Below are 25360 nucleotides of genomic sequence, written 5' to 3'. Positions count from 1 at the left end.
TTTCCATGCAAGCAGCACTGCTCTCACCCACTTTTGATATTAGGATTTCATGCTAAGGATGTGCCCAGAGGCTGATCCCTAACAAATGCAGAGGTGGCCCAAGGACCTTACAATCCAGTCTGTCAAAAAACATTCCAAATATTTCATAAAACAGTGAAGATCTAGAAACAGCATTTCCCTGGGGAAGAGATGTGCTCTTGGAAAGTGCTCCAACTTCTGTGTTTTCTTATTGCTTTGCAGCTGTGAATCTTTGTAAACAAAACAACGGCGGGTGTCACAAGAATGGAAAATGCACACAAATCGGTGTGAAAGTCTTTTGCAGCTGTCAAAAAGGATACAAAGGAGATGGCTATGTGTGCCTGCCTATAAACCTTTGCGCTGATGGGTACAATGGTGGTTGCCATGAACATGCCATTTGTACAATGACAGGACCTGTAAGTTTAATTGGAAACCCTCACTTTAAGCCTAAGCTAATTCCCTTTGAGGATCAAAAGGAGTCTTTCCATTGACTTCAGCAGGAGCTGGATCTGACCCCCTACCTCTCCAACAACTCTCATTTTCAGATACATCACTCAGATGCATCCATCCCAACCTACTTTCCACGTAATTTTAAGTTCTCTGAGATTAATACAAATTATATATACATTATTAACAAAAACGCACAATCAGGGAACTGAGGTGAGTTCTTTACCAGAAAGCAAGGTCAAATTAATCTGGAACCCAGCCATGGGTCACAAGGGCTGCTACAGTGGCCACTGCAGCGACAGGAGCAACAGGGGTCCAGTGGTAATAAAGGGTCTGCAACAAAAGATGTGGCAGTAGCAGCAGGTTGGGGTGAGCGAGTCCAGGAGCAATGGCCAAGCTCACCGCTGATGGCCATACCCAGTGAAGGCAAGGGGCCCCCAATTCTGTGGAGGGCCAGCCTCCCCCCAGTAGCCTGGCAAGTCAGTTAAAGAGGCTGTGCAGACCAGATCCGGCCCATGGGCTGGATGTATAACATTCCTGCCCTAAAGGAATGAATCCCACAGCACGGGTATCCTCCATGTATATTTTTGGGGTCCTTGGGTATTTCCATCCTGCATGTGACCCCTTGGCTTATTGAGATATATGAGCATCCTGGAAGAGATTGCAAATCTTCCAAGAGCGGTTTCATTTCCCAGTTTGTTTCAATTAGTAGTTTAGTAAATTCCTTTTATGGTTCCGTATGTAATCCTCTAATTTAATTCTAAGCAATTATCATGCCTCTTTATTAAATCACATGCAAGTGTTCAAAGCACACTCTTAAGTCATGCTTGTATTCTTAATATAGCAAACCAGCAAATATATGGTTTTGTGGTTTGCTTAATAAAGATGAACGTATTTGTGCACTAAAGCAGTTTCTTGAATGATAATTTGTAGTAGTTTTTACTCAGTATTGTATTGCCATTTCTGCATTTGTAAAATATTCTCTTTGGATTTTTTGTTCTCTCTTCTATTAGGATAAACGGAAATGTGAATGTAAAAATAACTATGTTGGTGATGGGCTGGACTGTACTGTGATGCAACTTCCAGTTGATCGTTGTTTGCAAGACAATGGGCAGTGCCATGCCAACGCCAACTGCCGTGATCTTCACTTCCAGGGTTAGTATTAATATCCCAGGCCTAGATTCATCAAGGTGAACCCCTCCTTCCTTTTGGTGTCTCAGTAAGGGCACTAGTTTCTGTATGGATACCTTTGCCTATTTAGCAATTTACCTTTGAATAATAGAATGTAATCAAGTGATTAAACATGTACTTATATGCTTAGCAAAGGTGGAAGCAACAGGTGGAAGGAATTGTTACATACTAGCTGTATTTCAAGAAAGTGCCTTCAGGATTGTTCACACTGTGAAAGAAGAGTTTCAGTTTATACCCAGATAGAGTATGGACAAACTATCAAATTCAGGGAGGTATTAGGAGGTGAAGACTTACTTCAAAGCAGCTAATATGCAATGACTGTTCCTGTATTAGCAATTACCCCACAGTAAGTGAAAGGTAAACTGGGGCAATTTAACCCAGAATTGTTCCAGCTTAGCTTTCACTTGCCCTGGAGTAAGATTTTTTTTCCTTTACTTGCAGATGCCACCGTTGGAGTTTTCCATTTCCAGTCTCCTCAAGGGCAGTACAAACTGACTTATGAAAAAGCAAAAGAGGCCTGCGCCAATGAATCAGCAACAATAGCTACATATAACCAGCTGTCATATGCTCAGAAGGTGACACAGTGCTGAACTAGCAGTGGACACAATATATATTATATTTAATAGCTACTCAGGGATGAAAAGGATCATAAGACAGCTATTTGAAAGTTGAATGTCCTAGAGGACGTACACTGAACACCATGGGTGCTGACAGATGTACAGGCCTCCACTCTAACTCATGGTACTTTGCATAAAGTGCCATGACTTAGAGCACCCTCCTACCTGCAGATGTTCACCTGTTGGGGCCGGAGGGGGATCAAGCTCCACTTTGGAGCTGATTGAACCCAAGGAGCCTGCCTACAGCCTCTCTCCCCTGGCCCCCACCCACTCCCAGCTCCAGTGCTATCTGCAGGAACAGAGGGGAAGAAGGGAGGGGGAGTGAGCTGTGGGGTGGGGTTTACCCGGCCTGAGCTGAAGAGGGGGGTGTGAAGGGAAGTGACACATGGAGGGGTCCAATCCACCTGCCCCACTTCTAACTCAGGCCAGGCAAACCCCAGCCCACAGCTCACTCCCCCTTCTCTCTCTTCTTACAGACAGCACCAGGGGCCCAGCCCTGAGTGTGCAGATTGACCCTAGGGAAAAGAAGTTCCCTAAAGTGCTCTGAAGTGGAGTGCCTCCATCTGATCCCACATTTTATGAGGGTTAATTTGTCCCATGATCAATCACTTTTAAAGCACTCTGCAGCCATGCGTGTGTGTCATGGCATGGCTGTAGAGCACTTTCAGGGGGCCAATTGCACAACAAATATAACTTCTGTCTGTGCACTATGAGCTAAATTTTATTCTTCAGCACAGATATACAGTTCTCACTGACTTCAAATGAGGACTATATGCACACTTCTGAAAGCAGATTGGGTCTTACATATAGGAACTGAAGCCCTGACAATCTAGCAGTGGATATCATTGCTACAGAGTAGGGCTGTGCGAGGTTTCGGACAGGGCTTCGGATCCGGAGAAGCTTCAGATGCTTCGGGATCCGAAGCAGCACATCCAAGTCAAAGCGCTGGCCTCGTTAGGCTTCCCCAAGTGGTTCGGAGCTCCTGAAGTGCTTCAGAGTCGCCTTGGAGATCCAGCCATAGGGTATAATGGGGAAACAATAAAATATCTATAACGTTGTTTTTTGTGTGATTTGGATGACATTTTCAGAGATGGTAGACTCTGCAGAGAGCATGCAGGCTGCCAAGTTTCAAGAAGATCGGTGCAGGGGTTTGGGGGGAACAGCACCCCAAATTCTTGAAAGCAAAACTCATGTCACATCTAAGCATTACAACATAGCGGGGTGAAAACTGCAGGGATGGTAGCTCTTACTGAGGCCACAAAGCCTGCCAAGTTTCAAGAAGATCAGTGCAGGGGTTTCTTACCTTAATTTCTCTTGTCTGGCTATGTTTCTATGGCAAGCAGTCACAAAACATTAGAGTTCTTATTTGTCAATGTTAAATGATGGTTTGAGAACTGGAAATACTGGCAAGAAAATGTCTCTACTATGCTAACTTTATGCCTGATTCTACTTATTCTGAAAAAAAAATTGTAAAGCTCATGTTTTTTATTACAAATTCCCATCATGGACATTTTTTAAACAATCATCCCTTACAAAATTATGCATATGGTTTGGTTTTTTTCCTCAAGGCTGTGAGGGATTTCCTGGCTGCTGTAGACCTAGGGTAGCCATTTCATCATGATTTTCATTAAGCATGTTCTAGGTTACAGAAGACTGGAGTCAGGAGGAGTTTTGCAATTGATTTCAACAAAATAGGGATTTCACCTTGGATTTCTAAACGAATGGATTTTAAATAGTATGCCATATAGGAATAAGCCAGGAAGATACTGTCCATTTGGAGTTCAAAATGTAGTGAAGAAGCCCCTTATTTAGAAGGGGAAAAAAAGATAACAGTAAGATGGAAACCTGGAGCATGTTCAGTATGTCAACCTTCTTCTGGGGCCTCAACAGAACTCAAGATTCAAATAACTCTGAAGTTTGTGATCTTTCAGATCTGGCATGCCAGTTTTACCCTTAGTATAGATATTTCTAATGTGACAGCAAAACCAGCAGTAGTACTAGCTTGTTTCAATAAATACTTATTATTAAAATTTAACTAGGTCTGTCAGCTCTTCTTCACCACTGATAAAAAAGCTAATTCCTGTAGTCACATCTGATTGGTTGGCTTTTTACATACAAAAACTATCCAATTGTTGCTAACTTCTCTATAGGAGTGTCTACTTAAGACATTTACTGCACAGTAAACTAATTAGCTTGCAGTAAACATCTTGGCATCTACATGTACGCCCCTATTAGGCTGGAGTAAACTAATTTATTCTGCAGCAGGATAGTGCTTGGAAATATAAGTACTATCCTGCTGCAAAGTAAAAAACTCCACAGCAGCAGGCATGTAGACGCTGCCCTAGCTGGCTGGGGAATAAGCCAACTGCCTTCCAGCTAACTCCACACTGAAGCACCCTTGTGCCCCAGCCAACCCTTCCACAGCACATTGAGCTGGAGAATAAGCCCCCAGATAGCAGGTTGACCCTCAGGGCCCTCTGCTAGCAGGGGCTTCTCCAACCCCAGTTCAATGTGCTATGATCCGGGGAACGTGTGCAAACAGCAATAAACGCCAGAGTTTATTGCTCCCGGGCATACGTTCAAACAGTGTGCCCATGAGCAATAAACTCCAGGGTTTATTGCTTTACATTAATTGCATGTGTAGGTGTACCCTGTTACTCCGATCCTGCTCTGAGCTCTATGTAGAAAAGACCCTCCCTGTGTGTTCATGAAACTCCATAGACTTTAGGAGGGCTTCACACAACTGCAGCAACCCCACAAAACAGAGGTAAGCATAGGAGGGGGTTGACTACAGGCATTTCTCTAAAGAAAAAAAAGAGCAGCTGAAATAATATTCAATTTTGGTCAAAGAGCCAGAAAAATGCCTATGCCCTCAAATAGAAGTAATATATAGGTAATAGACAGATGGTATAATGGCCCTACATAGAGGCATGTGTTTGTTTCATACACAGCACACTAGATAGGTCACAAATCTCTTTCCTCTGTGATTTACAGTAATATTATTTGTGTGTTGGTTACAGGCAAGATACCAACTCTGCTCTGCTGGCTGGTTAGACACTGGAAGAGTAGGTTACCCAACTGCCTTCTCTTCTCCAAACTGTGGATCAGGAGTTGTTGGAATAATTGACTATGGGCCTCGAGTCAACCTGAGTGAAACCTGGGATGTCTTCTGCTACAGAGTCAAAGGTAGTAAAGCCCCTGTGTCTAAGTCTGTTGGGTCAAAAGATAGCAACATAATTATTTCCAGCAACTTTAAGTTTGAGAGATCGCAGCATAGTAGGTGCAGGAGGTTCTCTCTTTTTGAGCTAGGCAACGCTTTTTAAATCTAGAAAATTAGTTCTCTTGCACAGAACCATTTCAAGCAGCCTCCTGGATCAAAACTGTCATTCTTACCTTGCACTCTAACACATCTGTGTCTGTATTTTACAGAAGTGAACTGCACATGTAAGCCTGGCTACGTGGGAGATGGCTTCATGTGCAGTGGGAACCTGCTTCAAGTCTTGATGTCCTTCCCCACGTTCACAAACTTTGTGTCGGTACGGATTAGAAATGCAGTGTTTTGTGACACACAAAACAGAGCAGATGTACAGTAGCAAATACCCAACTGTATATGCATGCATGTAAATGTACCCAGGGCTGTCCTTCGGGTAGGGGGCAATCGTCTTGGGCCCCATGCTTTGGAGAGCCCTGTGGAACTGGGGGGGGCAGGAGGGAGAGCTGGGCAGAGCGGCTGCAGCTGTGCCCCTTGCAGTGTTAAAGGGGCCTCGCACAGGCTGATTTGCCCCAGGCCCCGCACCCACCTATGGTTGTCTCTGAATGTACCCCTTCCCTGTCTGGGCATGCGCACGCACACACGCACAAAAAAAAATGTGTGTGGTATGTGACTCTCGCTTTTCTTACTGTATGAAAACATAAATAGGAGTAACAAAGATACAACAGGAAAGCAGGATGGAATGATCTAAATAAAGGCAATTTAAAGTGTGATTTATAAAAAAAAGTCTTTGGTCTGGCTGAGACTTTGTAAAATTAAGTTAAAAACACATTCCTCGTGACAGCCAATTAAAAAGTATAATTAACTAAATGTCCAACAGAGAGCAGATTCTTAAAGTGCCACAGCAAGTAAAGTGTCTAATGTGAATTTTGCCATATTGCTGTAAGTAGAAGACAAAGCATTAAAACTTAGGGTCCTGCTTAGGCAGGCAGGCAACTTTGCTCGTATAATGGTCTCATTGTCTGCAATAGGCCTACTTAGGTCCTTCAAATTAGGTAAGGACTTAAGTATTATAAGTATTGTAAGCCTAAGTAAGTACTTACAGCTGCAGGGGCTAAAAGTGTTTTTAAATAAAAGCTTTCCTCCTAGTAACTTTGTCACATCAAAATTGCATGTGTGAAAATAATTTTTTTTTTTTTTAATTTTATGCAGTATGTAGTTAGCTCTTCTCACAGTAACTCCACCAGAATCTAGACTGTCCTTCATTAAAAATAAACTTTGTTTCTTCCCAGGAAGTCCTGGCTTATTCTAACAGCTCCAGGAAAGGGAAAGAGTTCCTGAAATACCTCTCAGACTTGTCAATCCAAGCCACTCTCTTTGCTCCAAACAATAATGGACTAAGGGAAAATGAGGTGAGGGTCTATTTTTTCCTTTTCTTTTCTCACATTAAGAGGCCATTTTAAGTATTTATGAGTTTCAAAAGTATGTTAAAATTGAAATTAAAATAAAAATTAGTAAATGTAAAGTGACATAAACCTAAAGAGTTTGGCTCTTATGCTACTACTGAACAAGGTAGGTGTGTTTCTTTGCTATCTTTCCATTACCTAATTATGAATGAAAAAAAAATGCTACATTCAAACACGTTGCAAGACACTTCTTCCATCGAGCATTTTTTTGTTATCACATAGATAAGTCCTTCCAAGGTGTGAGGTCAGCTGTCTATTTGCAATTGCATCTGTTGAGAGAGTTGTTAGGAACGTTGTTTGCACATTTGTAGCAAGTACCACATACCAACACCCTTGAAAGGAGGCTGCTTTTCTGCCTGGTATGATAGTCTCCATCTCAAATTTTGCTTTAAAATTTAAGGGCAATATCCTGGCCATTTATAAGGCCAAGATTTCATCCTAAGACACAGGTTATCCCATAGTGATGAACTAGCTAAGCTGAAATTGGCACATTTCCTGAAACTGACCCAAAATGTACTCCCTTTTTTTGGTTAACATGGACATATGTCCCTGTTTGTCTGTTTGGGCTGTGATTTGAGTGTCAATGCAGCTCCTCTCTCCTGTAGATGACTGGGCAAAGAATTAAAGCCTCATATCCAGCCACTGTTTGAAGTACTATGGGAGTAAGAGAAACATGTCCCTTATTAGTTTGGGGATTTCCCTAAAGATGCCTAGTCAGGTAGTATGAATGCTGCAGTTGGGATGACAAATACAAAAATATACCACGGGAATTTCCCCTAGTGGTAAAATCAGGTACGATAATTGGATGCGTTAATGTTCCCATACTTTACTCCTCCTCTTTAGACACTTTCTGGACGAGACATTGAATATCATTTGTCCAATGCTAGCACAGTGTTTTATGAAGATCTGGCCAATGGAACTACTCTTCAAACCCGGATAGGGAAAAAACTTTTAATTACCTGCAGCCTCAGCCAGGATTTTCAGCTCCCTACAATTAAACAGGTATGTTTTACACATTAATCTTTTCTCCATCTTCTGCTGTGCTTACAATAGCAAGGGACTGGTCTTAATTTGTTCAGGCAGTTAATTCTACTTTCGTGTCTTATAGTCCCCAGGAAACCAGGATTTCCAAAATAAGTTATCCAGGATTTAGTGACAGGATTCTGACAAGGAGACAACTTGAAGTAGTGCAGGGAAAAAAGTTGGTTGGCTATTAAGCTAGAAGCATCTAGTGGTGGGATGCTGGTTAGGCTCCAACTTTCACCTCAGGCTGGCAAATTAACTGGAGACAGCAGCATGGTGGCTGAAGGGGACTGGAAGATTACCATTCAGCTGCTCAAAAAGTTTAATTTAAAAAATACTGACTGAAAATAGCATTTTGCCACAAAATAATGGTTTGCTTAGTTTTCACTGAAATAACAAAATTAACTCTTTTTTGTTTTGTTTTTTTTTAATTGAAGAGGTATTTGAAAGAACACACTTTAATAAGAAGTGTTCACTTTTTGATTAGCTCAAACTTCCAAGGAACATGCATCCAACTTTCTTTGACTACAGAAATAAGCCAACCTGATGTGGGCTTCTCAAGGAAGACAAATGATTAGATATAAATGAATAGGGCAAGGGTGGAACAAAATTGCTCTCATCCCCTTCCCTGTCCCCAACCCTCTCCCTTCTCTTCATTTGACACTGACAATTACAGTACACAACATGAGGATTTTTTTAATCCAGTACGGCCTAGTGCACAATTACCTATACAGTCATGACACAACCATTGTCTCAGCACAGTACTAATATGTATCATGTATTAGAATCATAGTTCTTTCCACTGCCACTTTTTTCCCTTGACTGATATTTGACTTAGAAAATAATCGCTTTTACAAAATCAGCTTCTCCATCTGTCTTCCTGATCAAGTCAGAGAAAGAAAATTCCCAGGTCCTGTGGTCAGAAGAATTTTAACTCCTTGTTTAAAATCCACCAGGAAAATCTATTTTCTGTTCTCCTTGATTTGTGTAGAAAACACTTGAGACTTCACATGGGGATGAATGAATGTGCTCTAACACTAGAGTGCGCCCCTGTCTGCAACATGTCTACTCCAACATGCACCACTACATCACTTCAAAGGTGGTTGGGGGATGAATGACAATCTTTCTAACAAGCTGAATTAAACAAATGGTCTCTATAGTTCTTTAGTGTCCCTACTTACAGCAGCGCCCATGAGGGTGGAAGATAAATTAAATGAAATGTCTAACTGCAGTCAGCTAAACATTTGCCTTTCTATAGCCAGTTTGTTTTTCAGTAACATTACAGAACAGTCCCATGATGCTTTTTGAAGGCTTTTAAAATGAGCACTAAAGGGATAGAAAAAAAAATGACAGTTTTTGAAATAAGGGATTACAGGAAGAGGTTCCTAGCTCTAGTAGAAACATGCTTCAATGGCAGTGTTATAGCTGCATAGGCAAAACTGAAAAAGGTGTTCATCCAATCCCGCTGCTGCTGGTACACAGCTACATACATGTTCACTATAAAGAAAGCTAAAGGTAATTTGGAGGATGTGCAAGGACTAGCATCCCCATCTTCTTAGGCTATGGAAACCAACATTTCTCAGGAAGCAGCTGGGCATGTCCTCTCTCTCATAGTAAGCCACAGATGCTCTGGTCAATTCTTCTCTTTTGCCAGTACATACATGAATCATTCTTTGCTGTGTTGTAATGCCAGAAAAGCTGTCACCTACTTATGTGCAAAATCATCCACAGTGGTTGCTATCTGAAGAAGTTTGCTGGGGTGCAAAACTTCAGTGTATAAAGAAAGTAGGAAAATGGTTAAAGGCCTCAGCTCCAGTCCACAACCAGGCCCAGCACATGTTGTGTGGGGCAAAAAGTTGTTTGCATCTTCCTGCACCTGGCAAAGCCAGTTTACCTCCAACACCGCCACGTGTAGGTTGTCACCATCGCTTCCAAGTTCCCCGGTAAACCTAGACCCCACAGCTGTAGGAAGCTGGACGTATGCTACCTAACCACACAGAGAGAATCACCAGCCAAAAAGATCGATCCTCTCTGTGCGATACAAACCAAAATAAAGGGACTTGGCAGAAGCTCAGGATTGTTGCATGAGAAATCCAGGGCTCCACGTTTGTCAGGTAGATTTAAAAATTCTGGGGGTGATAACAGGGTTGATGGATTAATCTCCCGTTACTGCTGCCATTCTGCTTCCAGATTGCTGAAAAGCTATCATCCAAGGCCTATTCAGTGATCGGTCTTAAATTAGTTGAATTAGCTAGACACCTACTTCAGAGCATCCCCAGCCCGAGGGGCAGTTTCAGCACAGACACCAAATAGTGATAGGGCACAGAGGGCTATGTGATTGCTCCAGTTTAATGTTGAAGTACGCTGGCAGGATGGCATGGAGGAAGATTCCCTGTTGCTCTGGTTATTACACTTGTTCTGTTGATAAACAACGAACTTCACTATTGAGCCAGGCATGAAAATGTGATACAGGCAAATAGTGACTGAAGTCAATCTGCTGGCTTGTGAGATCGCAGCCCCCCTCCTGCCAGTAAATTCTGTTGTAGAAAAGCCCTGGAGAACTGGAGTGATCCTGGGCTATGGCATCCTGTAACCAGGCCAGGTGTTTGCTTCAGCAGCTGTTTGGTCACACAAGAAGTTGCCCTCACCGCAGTCACTGAAAACCTGAGAGAAATAAGTTTTACTTTAAAGTCCCTCAGTTCCCTTTGTTTTCTTCTTGGCTAGGAGACCAGTTTTGTGGATGGAAGAGCTATTACTGAGTGGGATATAATTGCTTCCAACGGGATAATCCATGTCATTTCAGCACCTTTAAAGGCTCCTCCAATACCTGTAAGTTGGGGTTCTCTCTCCCCCCTTCTTTTCTTTTCTAAACTTCTCTCTGGAGTTCATTGCTGAGAATTATAATTTGTTCACAAGATCTACCTCTAGCACCTTAAAACCTGGTAATTGCTCCTTTGGGGTTTTTCCTCCTTTTGGTTACAAATTTTCCTTTGAAAGAAGTTGAAAGCTTTAAAAGGTTTAAACCCTGAGAACAAGTTTACCACCAGAGCTGTTTAAAAATACCGGTTCTAGAAACCGAAGCATTGCAGAACAAGAACGTGTTGGGCATTTACAGATGTGCTCTGGGAGGTGGGGAGGGAGGGGGCACTTCAATAAGCACAGCTCTGAGAGCCACACTAATTAAAGTGCCTACAGCATCACACGGATCAGCATACCCATGCTGAAAAATGGTGGCAGGGGCACTTTAACTAAAGCTCGAATGAGTTTTACACATAACACTGGAGTCAGCTGGAGCACGGCAATTGCCACACTCTGGCAGACTCAATGAATCAAGTCAGCTCCAACATGTTGTAATTACATGTATTAGGAGCCCTTGTTCCCATCAGGACTTTGGACACAAAGCGGGCAGGATGGTTACCAGTCAGGTGGGTCAGTGGGTGGGCTGGCTCCTCAGCTCCCTCAGTAGTCCAAGCTTACCATCCCTCTAGATTTGATGTGCAAGTAAGGTATATACACACATACTAAACTGGCCTAAAATAAGGAGACTTAATTAAACCAAATTAAGTTAAGCCATATCATAGCATACACATATATAGCTCCTTCACATGGTAGCAGCTGTCTTGCAAACTAAGCTGACTTGCCTAATGTGGCCCAAGATAATATACCTCAGAGATGTATTATCTCAGGCTGCATTTAAACCAACTCTGCTGCACATACGTGTTTATGCTCTGACAGTTAAATCAGCTTAAAAAAAGTTAAGCCACCTTAACTGTCAGAAAGTTAGTACATGTGTATGCACCCAGAGGGAGGCCTGTTGGGAGTTCAGGTGTTGCTCTGGCAATTCTTGAAAGTTCTAGTTTGGACAGACTAAAGCTTCTGTCCCATGGAACAATTTGCAGCAACTTTTCATTCATTTTAAATCTGAGAACATCATCATCAAAATATTTCAGAAAAATAACATTAAGTGGCAATTCCAATTCCGACACTACTCTAGTTATCGAGTAATCACATTCAGGGCAAAGAAAACAGTGTAGTGCAAGGTTCATGGATGCTCTTGGGCCCTCATCTTGGTGTAGGCAGATCTGGCACTTTGTCTGTTACACTCCAACCAAAACAGCTCAAAAGACTTCTATACAAGTTGCATTACTTTACCTTAACTAGTAGAGCGGGGGAAGAGGATGAGTTACACCACTCTAAGACAGATTACATGGAACACCCCTATTCCCCCCACAGTTTAGATGCAATCATACCATTCTAGACCTATTTTTACCAGTATATTTTATTCCTATACAAACAAGGGAATAAAGCTTAACACCACAAAGCAATTTTATACCGATACCAATGCATCCATACCAGGAGTTATACTAGTCTGTATTTTGGTAAAAGGTTACACCCCCCAGACACCACATTTATGCTGAATCAACATGTAGCCTAAGATTGTACCATTCCACTGCACAGAATCCCAAATCCAAACTAACTGTGCTCCATAAAGTTACATTTCCCCCCCCTCCCCCCCCTCCCATCTGTGGTAAAACTGGCTGACGGTAGGGTTTTTGCCTAAGAGGGGACTTCCTTTGGAAAAGGGATTGGAGTATTGCAGTGAGCAGCTTGGTATTTTGTTACAAAACACTTTCCTTTGTAAGCCACTTAGATCTACTGATCTGCATTATCATTTCTACCCAATTCAGTTAAAGAGCTTAAGTTAAATGGTAAGGATAATCTATTTTCATTCCCAGCAAATTTCAAAGGGTCCTACCTCGTCTCTTTCTTTTGTATATTGGAAAGGTCTCATTCACATTCACAGTGCACCAGTCCCAAATCTCGCTTTAGAGAAAGCAATTAGCTTGCTACTATCTCTGCTGGTTTCTGTGTGCCCTGAATGTCCCTAACCCCTCTTAGTAGTTACTAGAAAGAGTTCTGAGGGCACCTACTGATGGTTGCTAAGACCAGATTGCAGGCAAATGAAACCTCATGCCCCCAGTAATTGAGCTACTTGTGACTTCAAGGTAGAATTGGTGTAGGAGTGGTGTGTGCCTGCTCACAAAAAGAGGGGAGATCTGGACTGTTTTGTAAGGACTTCTGAAAGAAGAAATCGGCTGTCATGCCTAAACCACAAGCACTGCCACCCAAAGTATTTTTTTTCCATTTCTGCCGTTCACCCAGCAAACTGGAATATATCCATTGACACTACAGAACTCTGGCTCTGTCATTAGGGGGGTTACAGGTGTATTTGTTGTATTGATACTTAACAGTCCACCTTTTTTTTTTTTCTTCTTCACTACCATCCCCCTGCCCTGTTCCCTATAACTAAACTTGGTTTGCAAAAATCCCTTCTAGCCTGCCATCTCTGGAAATGCAAAATAGCATGAGAGAGGGGAAAAATAGGATTTAAAAAAGTCAAGTTTATAGGAAATTTATAGCAGGTGCATTGTAGCAGTATGTCACGTTGTGTGTCACCCCATTTCACTAGCTAGACTGGCACCAACTATTGTCAATGTCTTAACAAAGTCTAGCTGTATTATTTAAATGTTGTATGACTAAAAATAAATTTCCAGATGACTTAGCAGCAATAACTGCAGGGGGGGGGTTTCCCCAGAGCAAGTTTAATCATTTGTTTGTTTGGGTTGATTTGTTTTTTTTACTAGGCCATAAAGCTAAACACTTACTAGGGAAGCATCAGAATCAAACCCTCCCCACTTCCAGAAGGGCCAACAAGAGCAAAGGATGGTCAGCAGTTTGTCTAGATCATCTCTACTTTGGCGGGAATTTTCAAAGCAGCCTCAGGAAATTAGGCATCCAGTTCTCATTGGAATTTGTGTGCATTTTGGGTACCTAACTCTTAAACACCGTTGAACATACCAACCTAAAAGGCCATTTATAGAATTGTCAGTAATTTCTTCACAGAACGCAAATATTCATGAGCAGAGTGGATGGTGCTCCATGTACCATTTGTCTAGTTAAAGTAGGGTAAAAAGAGACCTTTTTTTTTTTTATCACAATCGGGGGATTTTTTTCAGGGCAGCATAGATGGGACTTTGTTCGATGTTTGTTTATGAAGCCAGCAAGGCTGAGAGGGGGACATTGGTGGGTGGGCAGCTCAGTGTCTCCATATACACTGCCCAGGCTTTTGTGCCCTGGAGAGGTCACTCCAGCTTCACTTTATTTTCAAGCAAGGATTACCTTCAGGGAGGCGATGTCTCGCTCAGCATAAACCTATTGTCTTGCGAGACAGACAAATGCCTACTATGAATCTGTCAGGTATCCAGGTTGTAGCCATATTGGTCTAAAGGAAAAAGCAATCAGGAGTTGTGTTAGAGATGATATCTTTTATTAGACCTTTTGTTTTTTCCAAAAATCTATTCTTTAATTGCAAGCTTTTGGGCACAAACACCCTTCTTCAGGCATCAGAGAAAAGATTGTAAAAGTTCTTGGTCTAATAAAAGATATCAACCATGAGTCCTGGTTACTATGAAGCTGGAAGTTCAAATAGAAAAGCAAGTCAGGGCCTAGATAGTGTCACTGCCTTCTCCGCAGCCCTGGAACTCTACCAAAACCAGCATTTTTATATACAACTCTGCTTTTGAACAATGCTCAGCAGAGCTTCCACAATTCACCATTTTTGTCTCTCTTTAACTAGCATTCTCTACGTGCTGCATCTGGAACAGGAATCTTCTTTGCCACCATCCTGCTTATTGGAATCATGGTGTTTATTGGGTACACTTACTTCAGACTCAAGAACAGAACCAGTGGCTTCCAGCATTTCAAGGTAGGAGGCAGAGAAGAGGGTTGGAGTTGACCGTGAGCAGGGATCAGTATCTCATACCCAAAATATGAGCAGCTATGCCCGAATATATGATTTCTATCCACTGACATCTGTCTCCAGTGATCCTTTTAAAAATATATACCTATGCACTGCAAGGTCCCCAGTAGAGGGATGTTTGATTAGCTTTGCTTTTGTAAATTTTAATCTGCTCCTAAACAGAGACGCAAAAACTTTCAAGGGAACTGTAATAACAGCCTTGCCCGTACAAACCAGTGACCTGCACAAGGAGACTCTCAGTACTGCTTCCCAAAAAAAGACAGGGCAAGAGATATGCAGTCTGTGCTTTCTAGGGCATAACGAGGCTGCTCCCTCCAGCTGCTAGAGATTAAACATGAAAGAGGCGAGTAATGGCCTCTTGAAGACCAGGCCACATGCACTGTGGGGAAACAGCATGCCCATTTGTCTGACCCAGAATAAATCTGCATTTGCTGGGGATCTGGTCATTCCAGAAAGACTCCGTAAGGCGCAACAGACTCACCTAAAACTTGTATTCTCCAACAGCCCTGACACCGACACTAAGGGCACTGACAAGCATGCAGGTCCCCGCTCTAATTCCTGGTGCTTCACATAAAGTGCCATGAGGCAGGGGAGGGAGCCAGTCCAGGGAGGAGTTGCCCGCTTGCAGACTCTCTCCCCTAGCCCCGCCCCCCCCTCCCCAGCTCTGGTGCTGTTTGCAGGAAGGGAGGGGGTATAGGGGTGGGTAAGTGAGCTGGGATTTGCCATACCTGAGCTGGAGGGGGAGGGGGAGGGGGCTGGGAGGGCTCCAACCCACCCACTCCCCCATCCAGCTCAGGTCAGGCAAACCTGAGCTCACAGCTCCTTCCTCCTCCCTTTGTGCAGACAGCACCAAGGGCAGGGATGGGTTGCATCAGCCAGCCCTGATCATGCTGAGAAACTGACCTAGGGAACAAAGTTCTTCGAGGTGCTCTACTTTAGAGCACACGTCACATCATAGAAAGCACTCTACAGTCATGCAGGGGGCTGATCGTACAACAAGCATCACTTCTGTCAGCGTCCTAAGGTGCTACAGAGAGAGAGTTCATTTGAAAGTCTAATTACGGTTTCTTACTAGAACCCGTTCTCTTTTCCCCATATATTTTGATGTTAAAAGACATTCCTCTGGACTTGTCCACTGTGTTTATTTGAACTACCCTTCAATAGAAAAAGGCCAGAGTTTTTTAAACATTAAAGCATTTGTTTGCTATGCTTCTGAAACAGAAGAAAAATTGTAACAGTCAACTAAAACCCATTTGTTTTGCACATTTCCTTCACTGGAAACAAACCAGCAACAATAGAGCTGTTCAGCGCAGGTTACCCAAAATGGGGTAAGTGTGGGTGAAAGAAAGCAAAAGCAGTCATTCTGACACCTTGTCAAAAACACAAGGTGAAAGCAGCAGTTCATTAGAAAAAAATCTTCCTGGAGATGGTCAGGAGCTCCTCTCCCTTCTAACCCTGTATACAGAACACACCAACTCTTTTAGAAATGCCAATATTAAATAAAGGGAAACATATTTCAAATGGGGTAGTATCCAAGACTGGAGTGGAGCCCCATTTGCTAGACACTGTTCCTGTGCTAACAAGCATCTGCAGACAGATAGTGGGGGAGAAGGGGGAAGTCCAGAACAAAACCACTTGCCCAATAATCATACAACAGAGCCCAAACCAGAACTCAGGTCTCAATTCTGCACCTGCTGCACTAGCCCATACTGCCTCCAGACATAGCAATATGAATTATTTAGTCACATGAAGCACAGCCAGGAGTGAAACTCTGAATGCTTCATTTGATAACAGAATGATGGAATCTAATGAGGGGTATGTGGTTTTCTGCAGTCTATAGATGACATTGATGCAACAGCACTGGACAATTCACAGCCTTCAAACATTACAAATCCCTCATACGAAAGTTCTACTGCAACTGCTCCACCAGAACCTACCTACGATCCATTTTCTGTAAGTTTTCAGTGCGGTTTCCAACTGTAGTAGCTAGCTTAAGATCACAGAAAGAGAAGATAATTAACTGTATCAAAAAGACATTAGTTTAGAACAGGGAAAGTATGTCCACACTTCTTACACAATTACCTACTGTTAACTGTGCGGCCTCAAAAATAATACTGTGATACTAGTACCAGAACTGCAGACTACTAGACCAATCTTGCTCTGCAGAGGGACTCCAGTTAAAATACTGGTGGCTAGTAGTGATTTGTCTATGTGAAACATCATTCTCTCCATTATTGCTACAGCAGTAACAAAAGATGAAAAATATGTAGAACACACCTCTTTTTGAGGCCAATCTCTTTACTTTTGCTGGAAACACCCATTTGCAGCCTTTTCTGTACTGACTCCATGTTACAAACAGGAATTTTCACTCAATATTTTTCCTATGAGACATGCATACAGCTTTTGTACAAAGTATTTCTGGTAAATGTGGTGTGACAACCGTGGACATTTGTAACAGAAAGGGCTGTCCCTAGGGGGGGCGTGAATTGGGGCGACTGCCCTGGGCCCCGCACTTTGGGGGGCCCCGCAGAGCTGGGAGGAGTGGCTGCAGCAACTCCACACTGCCACTGCCAGCTTCGCATCCAGCCCCTCACTACCCCCCATCCCCCTGGAGCAGGGGGCAGGGCCCCACATGGGCTGATTTGCCCCGGGCCCTGCCCCCTGCTTGGGATGGCTCTGGTAACAGGAATGGGAGGCACTATATATGCACCCTAAAAGATTTGCAGGGAAGGAGTTAAGGAGACCAAAGGTAAGTGGTGTTAATCCTTATTGCTCAGTTCAGAAGAGCATACAAGCACAAACTTAAATCCCACTGATGCCTTTGTTGACTTCAACGGAATGCAGGGTTGAAGACAATTTTCCCTTGCCTATTGTTTTATCATGAGCAGACTCAAAGGCCATAAATTCCTTTCTGGATACAAGATAAAACATCTTGGCAGGATATCTAGTCAAGAATTTGAGTGAAGTTTAAATTTTAGCCTAGGTTTTAGTTTTCCTGGTGCATGTGCATAGGAATATACATACAGCAACTCACTGTCAGATAAAACATATATTGGACAAGAGAGTCAAAAACTGAATTTAAAATTTATATTTTACAGGATTCTGATGAACAGCAGCTTGTGACGAGTGGTCCTCAAGATCAGTTTTGAAGACTGAACTTACAGAATTAGACTGTGAGATGCTTGTTTATGGGGTTTAAAAAAAAAAACAAAAACCAACACAACCCAACATTTACTGTGAATCATCTCCAAAATGATCAAAGTACAACATTTAAAATAATCAATCACACCAACAATTTAAGTTTAAAACTTAAATTGTTCTTTTGCCTTTATGCCTTCATTTTGTTTTGGGATCGAAGCAAGTGCGAGTATTGAGAGCCTAAGTTTAAAAGGGAAAGTGACTGAACAAAGAAGGCAGAAACTAATGTTCCTTTTCTGTCATTCCTTCTCTTTCCTTTAGTTTAAACTGTAGCTCAGGGTGTTATGAGATAGTGAGTTGGATTATACCAATATATAGGTCAAACTTCACATGTCAAAATGCAAAAATATAAAGATCTGAATTGACCTACCAGAGTTAAGCAGATCCCATTCTTCTTCCTCAAACATATCAAAGTTTAAGAACATAGCATTTGCCAGATAACAGCCCAAGATGACCGTTTCCCAAAGTCCACCTGGCAACTATTTCACAACTCATGCCCTTCTATAACAGATATTACCTCTTCAAAAACACACAGGCATTCCTCCCGTTGACCTTAATTGGTATATGCCCGCTATTCTTTTGCCGCTATAGCTCCGCTTTGTCTTGGGGTTGAATCTAGATGTGGTAAACATGGAGCTTAAGCCAAAAACACTTAATAGCATTAAGACATTCATTTTTAAAATTGTTTGCTTTTGTCATTACTGTTCTTCCTTGTACAAACTGAAGTAAATGAAGATGCAAATATGGTATATGCCTGATTTCACATTATTCAGAATTTGTCATCTTTGGAAAGGGGAGGAGTATTCATCACATCAGAACTAATAGGAAATGTAGACCATGTATGATTACTTGTTAAAAAAAAAAAAAAAAAATTGTTCACCATCTGTTCTGCCTTTCACATTCATCTTAAGAGGTTTGTAAAGAGTAAAAGTCATCCTCTGCATTGTTCATATAGATTAAGCTGATACAAATACTCTACATTTCACATAAGTGTCAAATGGACAATAGCTGCCACCTTTTTTAGGTACACTATATCAAAAATAGCCTCTCCGTTGGCCATTGATATTAAATATTAATTCTTATGACACATACTGGCATTATCTTCTACAATAACTCATTTTTATAGCAAAGTTTTCCTTTTATGAAAATATCCTAAGATGCAGGTTATATAAACAAACTTCACACGTTACAAAAGCCACATCGGCCCAGCACTTTTTGATGCACCAGATCAGGCATAAGTATTGACATCCTAAGTTTAAAAGCGTCGGTGACTGAAGGAAGGAGCTGGAAACTAACATTCTTTTTGTCATTCCCTCTCTTTCCTTTTCCAACTACCACCATTAAAGAATAAGAAATTCCACTGACACAGTTAATAAGCTTGCCAGTTTCCCATCCCTATTGTCCTCACTGGACAAATAAAATTGAAGATTCTTACAGGAACAAAAAAAGATAAAACACAAGAACTTTTTATTGTGGCAAAATTAAATAGTTTATCATAATGGTTACACTCTTATACAGTTTTACTAACCAAACTTTATTTTTCCTCTAGATCAGAAGATTAAGTTTTCTGGATTACCAATTTAGATTAGATATAAACAATTCACCTCATTTTGGTGTTCACCTGAAATAAACTTCAAAAATTAAAAGGGACACTGTCCTTTAAACATGCTGTAAAATCTGCATGGAGTCAGCAATGGAAGTGTTAAAGAAGTAATTAACACAGAAAGCAGAGCTACATAGTTAAAGAGCTGAGGCAGTTAGAAAAACTAAGCATTTTTAAAGTTATGCCAAAATAAGAAAAGTATTCTAGCACTGAAAATGTAAATATGACTACTTAATAAACTTGTCAAACTCATATTTACTGTTTGCTGAAAAATATGAATCCCCCACCACTAAAACTTGTGTGTAGTACATATTAAAGAAATCAAGCAACATGCTAAAAATTTAAACAACTGCTCTCACACAGCTCTCAATAGCTATGAACAATAATATTTTACTGATTTATGAAATTAGACTTGAAACAATGCACAGTACAGATTTACTAACAAAATCTTCCCACACAATATCTATTTAATTGTTCTTGTTTAACACTTGAGCAGTATATCAGGACTGACTTTTAAACCAGATTTAAAGAGACTAAACATTAAGTGTCAACATCAAGAGCATAAGCACCAAAAAGTTGTGACAATGCACAATTTTTAAATATAACATTCACCATTCAGTCAGATGGAAAAAGCATAGTGCCTTCATTGCTTCATTTACTAGTTATACTCTAGAATACAATCATTGGAAAAGTGTTTTGAGATCCCTGGAGTATGAAAGATGCTATGTACAGTAAAATCAAGTTTCTGTTCTAGCTTAGCATTATGATAATAAAGTACTGAAAACTAAATTGGGGATTCTGCCACACACAAACTTCAGCATACAAAATAGATTTCTCTTAAAGAGATCTTGTATAATCTAGGCAACAACACACCTGGTAAAGCTAGACTAAGGATCACTGGAGATTTCTCTTCCTCCCCAGCAAATTAAAACTCATGCATTTCAAGGGGGGGGTGTTCAGGTTTGGAAAACAAGCTCAAGAAAACTGTGAACAAGAATATTATAACCAATATTATATCCAGGCCAGCAACAAATTTACTTCAAGCATCCAGGACATTTGGAATTATACAAGCAGTTTTAAAATACATCCTTCAGTTTGCAAACATGCTTTTTAGAATTTGAAAAATATTGCATGTCAAAAACATTCCAGACACACAAATATAGATGAATGGAAAAGGCTCGGGGAGGAGGGGGACAGAGGTGGAAGGGAAGAAGGAAAGGGAAAAAAAAAAGAAAAAAAAAAAAAGAAAAGCCACCTTTTGGTCAGCAAAAGTTCATTTACCTGATGATCATGGTTGGAAGCAAATTATGCCCTAAAAGGAAATGAAGAATAATTCTTGCTGTATACAATTTACTAGTTATATTTTCAGGAACTACTTAAAATTTAGAAACTTTAACAGATAAAATATATATTTTAAAAGGGTTAAATTGAATCAAACTACGGAGGTCCTGAAATGGTTGGATAGGGAAGCACTGATGAGAGAAAGCTCTCCTTTGGTCACAGAACAGGGAAAAGACCCCAGATAGAAAACACTTCTCTAGTGGTTTAATAAAGTGCCTGTTTCAGGAAACGTGTCATAAGATGCTTCCTTTGTGCGAAATACAAGTAAACTTCAGTTCAGTCTTTGAAACATCAAGAACTGTACAGTGTGAAGTTCCTGCTCATCTATTAACATAGGACATCAGTACTTTAAATAAATATTCTTGCTAGTCCATACAGTCAAAGTTATTTCACTCCATCCAATTAGTCTCTCACCTCAACTTTGACAGTTTTAAAAAATTAATTAGATATTTTGCTTTTCAGTTTTCTTTGTCTTAAAGTCCTTTGGCTAGTCATGCGCATCTTTTGAAATTTCAAAGGTTACATAAAACCATTTTCATAATTACATATAAAACATTATAAGACATCATTCAACAATGAGCAAAAAGCTACATGTTGATTTAGTGTTCAAATGCAGTCTTTCATGGAGAACTATGGTTCCCAGGTTTCAAAAGATGCATAATTCCACACACCAGAGGGCAGGTGGTTCAGCACTGTCTGAAAATTATGTTCATTCAAGGTGCATTAAGCTGACCACAAAAGTTAAAAAGTATTACTAGTCACACTTGTACATGGACAAAGCTTACATTTTTTTTTTTTGTCATGGGTGGAACAAAGTATGATGCTATGAATGCACACAGACAGAAAAAGCAGCCTCTTAGCTATGAATCTCAGAGTATGTCTACACTGCGATCCCTATTGTAACTGCAGTATATTATAGAAACACCTGAGCTACTTCCAAACAAACTAGCTCAGGTACTCAAAGCTGTTTAGCTGCAGCACTGCACAACTCAGTGCAGGGTTGAAAACCTACCCCAGAACCTACCACAGCCTAAGGCCTGTGCTGAGCTCTATGCTATGGAGGCTACATTCCTACTGGCTCCTGAACTAGCTAATTCAAAGCTAGCTCAGGTGCAGTCTCTACAATGCACTGCAATGCAATCATTGTTGTGACTGCAGCATAGGCCTGCTCTCTGTAGGACATGATTAAAAGCCATTACACTTTGAAATATGGCAAGGGAAGTTACTATACTACACTATACCTGACCCTCCCACCTCACAGTCAACTGGACAATAGTGCTCTGAATTTAAAAAAAATTAACTTCAACATTTTCTATCATGTCAAAATATAATCAGAGTCACCAGGTGGAACTCTAGTACCAAAACGAAAGAAACATTTTTGTCTCTGTAAACCAGAAGGATGTGGAGAGGAGTTTTGCTATGGGGAAAAAAAATCTGTTTTTCCAGCTAACATTCTTGGAGGTCAATGTTCCCCATCATGTGCAACTGTAACAAACTCCACTTTTAAGAGCAGTTACACACAGAGAAGAGAAGAGGCCAATAATGCATAAATTCTTGGTCTGTTAATGTAGACCAGATCAAGATAGGCAATATGGATGTGCAAGATGAGTGTTTCTCAATGCTTTTAGACCGAAGGCACCCCTTGGAAAATGCCAGCTCTTAGCTTTCACAATGATAGAACGACTCTTCTGTTGCAAATAACTCAGAAAGACCACAATAAATTAGAATGTTTATGAAATTATGGGTTCCTATTTAAAATCCCTGGTTTTATCTTGCGAATCATGTGTAGGTGTTTGCACACCTAAGAGCGCTAATATTCTATGGCACCGTAAAAAGGTCTCACTGCACTCCAAAGTGCTGCAGCCCCCTGGTTGAGAATTACTTCAGTAGATGCTTTACAGAAGGGCATCTACATTCTGATAAAATGAGTTGGGTAGATGCACTCATTGGTGGGGAGAACTAATGACAGTGATGGACAAGCCCAGCACTCATTTGATCTGAAGCATCTCTTGTAGGAAAGGTATTCTGAATGTACCAGTACACAGCTGATCTGACCAGGTAGGGAGCTCATGCTGCAAAGGAGTCCTCCTTGGATAAAATGTGTAGTTGGGATCATAGTTCAAGAGACAACTCAGTGATGCCATGTAAATATCAGCAAATCGAGACAACCGCCGTAGAAAATAGGTTGGATTCTGGTCAGTTCTGAATAAGCTCCCAAACTGTGAATTGAAGAAGTTCTTGGTAGTTTCCCTGTCACAAAAGGAAAAATTAAGAAAGAGGAAAAAAAAAAAAAAAATAAGCACCTTTTACCAGCTACTACTAATTCAGTGGCATCTGAAATTATCAGAACTGGTAACATAATATATACATACAGTAAAATCTCTGTTACCCGGCATCCCAAGGGTAAAGGGATTGCCAGTTATGTAAAAATTCCAGTAACTGAAAAACCCAGCAGCCATATGCAGAGTGGTGGCCACTGCCGCCGTGTGCAAGCCACTTAAACTCACTTCAAAAGTTTCCCTGACATTCTGTTACTTATTTATTAATAATATTAAAAATCTACCCTAAGAACTTGATCTTGCTTCTATGGAAACAAACATCAAAATTGCCACTGACCTCACTGGCATTACACAAAATCTTAAGTGTGTCAGATTTCTGATTTTTGGGGGGCTGGAGAAGAGAAGGCTTTTGTTGTTGTCGTCAAGTTCTTAATAATTCCCATTTTTCCAGGATAGGGGGGGAAGAAAAAGCAAGGAAGCCAGAGTCATCAGCTGGGAGATATCTAGCAATGACCAACACAAAAGTCATCATTCCTTCCTCTCCTGTCCTCTTGTCCCACCCATCACTGAGTCGTAGCCTGTTTGTGACCTCACTGACTCCCCCTGTATGAGAGTTGAGAGTTTGGAGAAACACTGTACCAGCTGTTAGAAGCCTCTTCACTGTACCAGCTGTTAGAAGTCATAACCCTGCTCCCCAGCTTCTTTAATGAGTTCCTTCTCCAAAATGCACTTCCACCTCCAGTTTCTTAATAAACTAGATACACTGTAGAATGGAGTACCTGCAATGATACCTGCTAAGCTGCAGTAAATTGAACCATATTCCCTAACCTACCCAACCAGGAGCTACTTTGGGGAAGGTAAAAGAGACCCACCCTGCCCTGGTCAATCTAGCAATAAGGGAAGTACACTCCTTTTCAGTGTCAGCCCAATGCTCACAGCAGGACACAAAACCTGGTCCTGCTGTGATCTTGCAGGAAGGAGTTGCTCATCAGGGTATGAGAGAGCTCCAGTGGGCAGGAAAAGTAATTCTATACAACTCTGGTGTGCAAGGATGATGGCTTACCTGAGCACCTCTGGTCAACTCTCAGCTCAGGTGAAGAACCCCCTGCCTTACTTCCCCACATAAGAAAGAAAAGATCCCTTAAAAGGAGACAAGACCCCTTTCTTCCCATTTGACCAGACAAAGCCTTTCCTTCTGCCTTGAAGTTGCATTCCTGCTTTTGCAAATCTCACTCTTGAGCTCTTGCATTCCATCCCATCTACCCCAGTCACCGTTTTTCCAGCTAAAGAGGACTGGCAGGAGCCTTCTTGGTTCCAAAGGCTTTCCTACCAATGCTCTTTAGCCAACTGCTGTAATGCTATTACCAATCTCCCTTTCTTTTGAGGGAAGTGGGGTTGTTTGCATCCTTTAAAAAATGTGAACTCCTCCCCCACAAAAAAAAAAATCTGATGTCAGATGCTATAACATTTCAGAGAAATTTAAGTGCTGCTCTCTCAATTCAGAAATGTGGTTTTAAATTAGACGTAAGTTAATCTATGGAGCTGTTAGCAATGGGTACAAATTGAACATGGAAGAGGCACAGAGAAACAAAGTAGAATTTAAGACTACAAAATCAGGACTGTGGAGGGTGAAAACAGTATCAGGGTAACATCAAGCTATGTGTGGGACCAAGATCATAATGTATGTATTGTGGGGGTAGGAGGAAAAAAAACCATGACAAAGCTCTGCAGTTGGTGTGCAAGTTCACGGGGTCTGTAGAAAGAGACAAAAGCTGCAGGAGAGGTAGATAGAAGATAGGAAAGAAATGAGATGCATGGCTATCAGTAACTATAACAGAGAATATCAATTGCTGGGGAAAAGAAACTGGGAAATTCCAAACCAGAAACCTACTGAAGAGGTTGATATTAACATTTTCAAGTATCATTAAGAACACCCAAATATAAGGAAGTTCATTTCTTACCTCATTTCTTTTCTTTCTTTTTTCCATTCTTCTAAAACCATTTGAGAATCTGGATCTCTGTGGACCTGAACAAAAATATAGATATCAAGTAACTGAACATGCCATTTATAAAAAGTGCTGCTTGAGAGTCTTTCTACACTGGAAAAAAAGTTTGAAGGTGTCTCGGATGGCCAAAGCCGACTCGA

General features: G+C 41.2%; 2 protein-coding genes across 3 annotated transcripts in view; one reads left to right on the top strand and one right to left on the bottom strand.

Annotated features, from left to right (window-relative positions):
* The window catches only part of STAB2 (stabilin 2), a 138923-nt gene extending 120185 nt beyond the window's left edge, over positions 1-18738 (top strand). For both annotated transcript variants that reach the window (XM_019489317.2, XM_014608426.3), the window contains 11 exons: positions 241-434; positions 1479-1620; positions 2098-2231; positions 5294-5459; positions 5703-5809; positions 6777-6896; positions 7794-7952; positions 10698-10802; positions 14611-14739; positions 16627-16746; positions 17892-18738. In XM_019489317.2, coding sequence (XP_019344862.1) covers positions 241-434; positions 1479-1620; positions 2098-2231; positions 5294-5459; positions 5703-5809; positions 6777-6896; positions 7794-7952; positions 10698-10802; positions 14611-14739; positions 16627-16746; positions 17892-17942 — 1427 coding nt within the window. In that variant the 3' untranslated portion in view covers positions 17943-18738. The remainder of the gene's footprint in view (positions 1-240; positions 435-1478; positions 1621-2097; positions 2232-5293; positions 5460-5702; positions 5810-6776; positions 6897-7793; positions 7953-10697; positions 10803-14610; positions 14740-16626; positions 16747-17891) is intronic.
* Positions 18739-19441: 703 nt separating this feature from the next.
* Positions 19442-25360, bottom strand: part of NT5DC3 (5'-nucleotidase domain containing 3) — a 32414-nt gene continuing 26495 nt past the window's right edge. Inside the window, exons 13-14 of the mRNA XM_019489318.2 lie at positions 25176-25240; positions 19442-23185 (exon numbers count right to left, since the gene is read on the bottom strand). Of these exons, the coding sequence (XP_019344863.1) occupies positions 22924-23185; positions 25176-25240 (327 nt within the window). The 3' untranslated portion in view covers positions 19442-22923. The remainder of the gene's footprint in view (positions 23186-25175; positions 25241-25360) is intronic.

Source organism: Alligator mississippiensis, chromosome 4 (assembly GCF_030867095.1).
Source record: "Alligator mississippiensis isolate rAllMis1 chromosome 4, rAllMis1, whole genome shotgun sequence".
Taxonomy (NCBI): Eukaryota; Metazoa; Chordata; order Crocodylia; family Alligatoridae; genus Alligator; species Alligator mississippiensis.
Note: the sequence above shows the minus strand (reverse complement) of the source record. Positions and strands in the feature narration are given on the sequence as shown.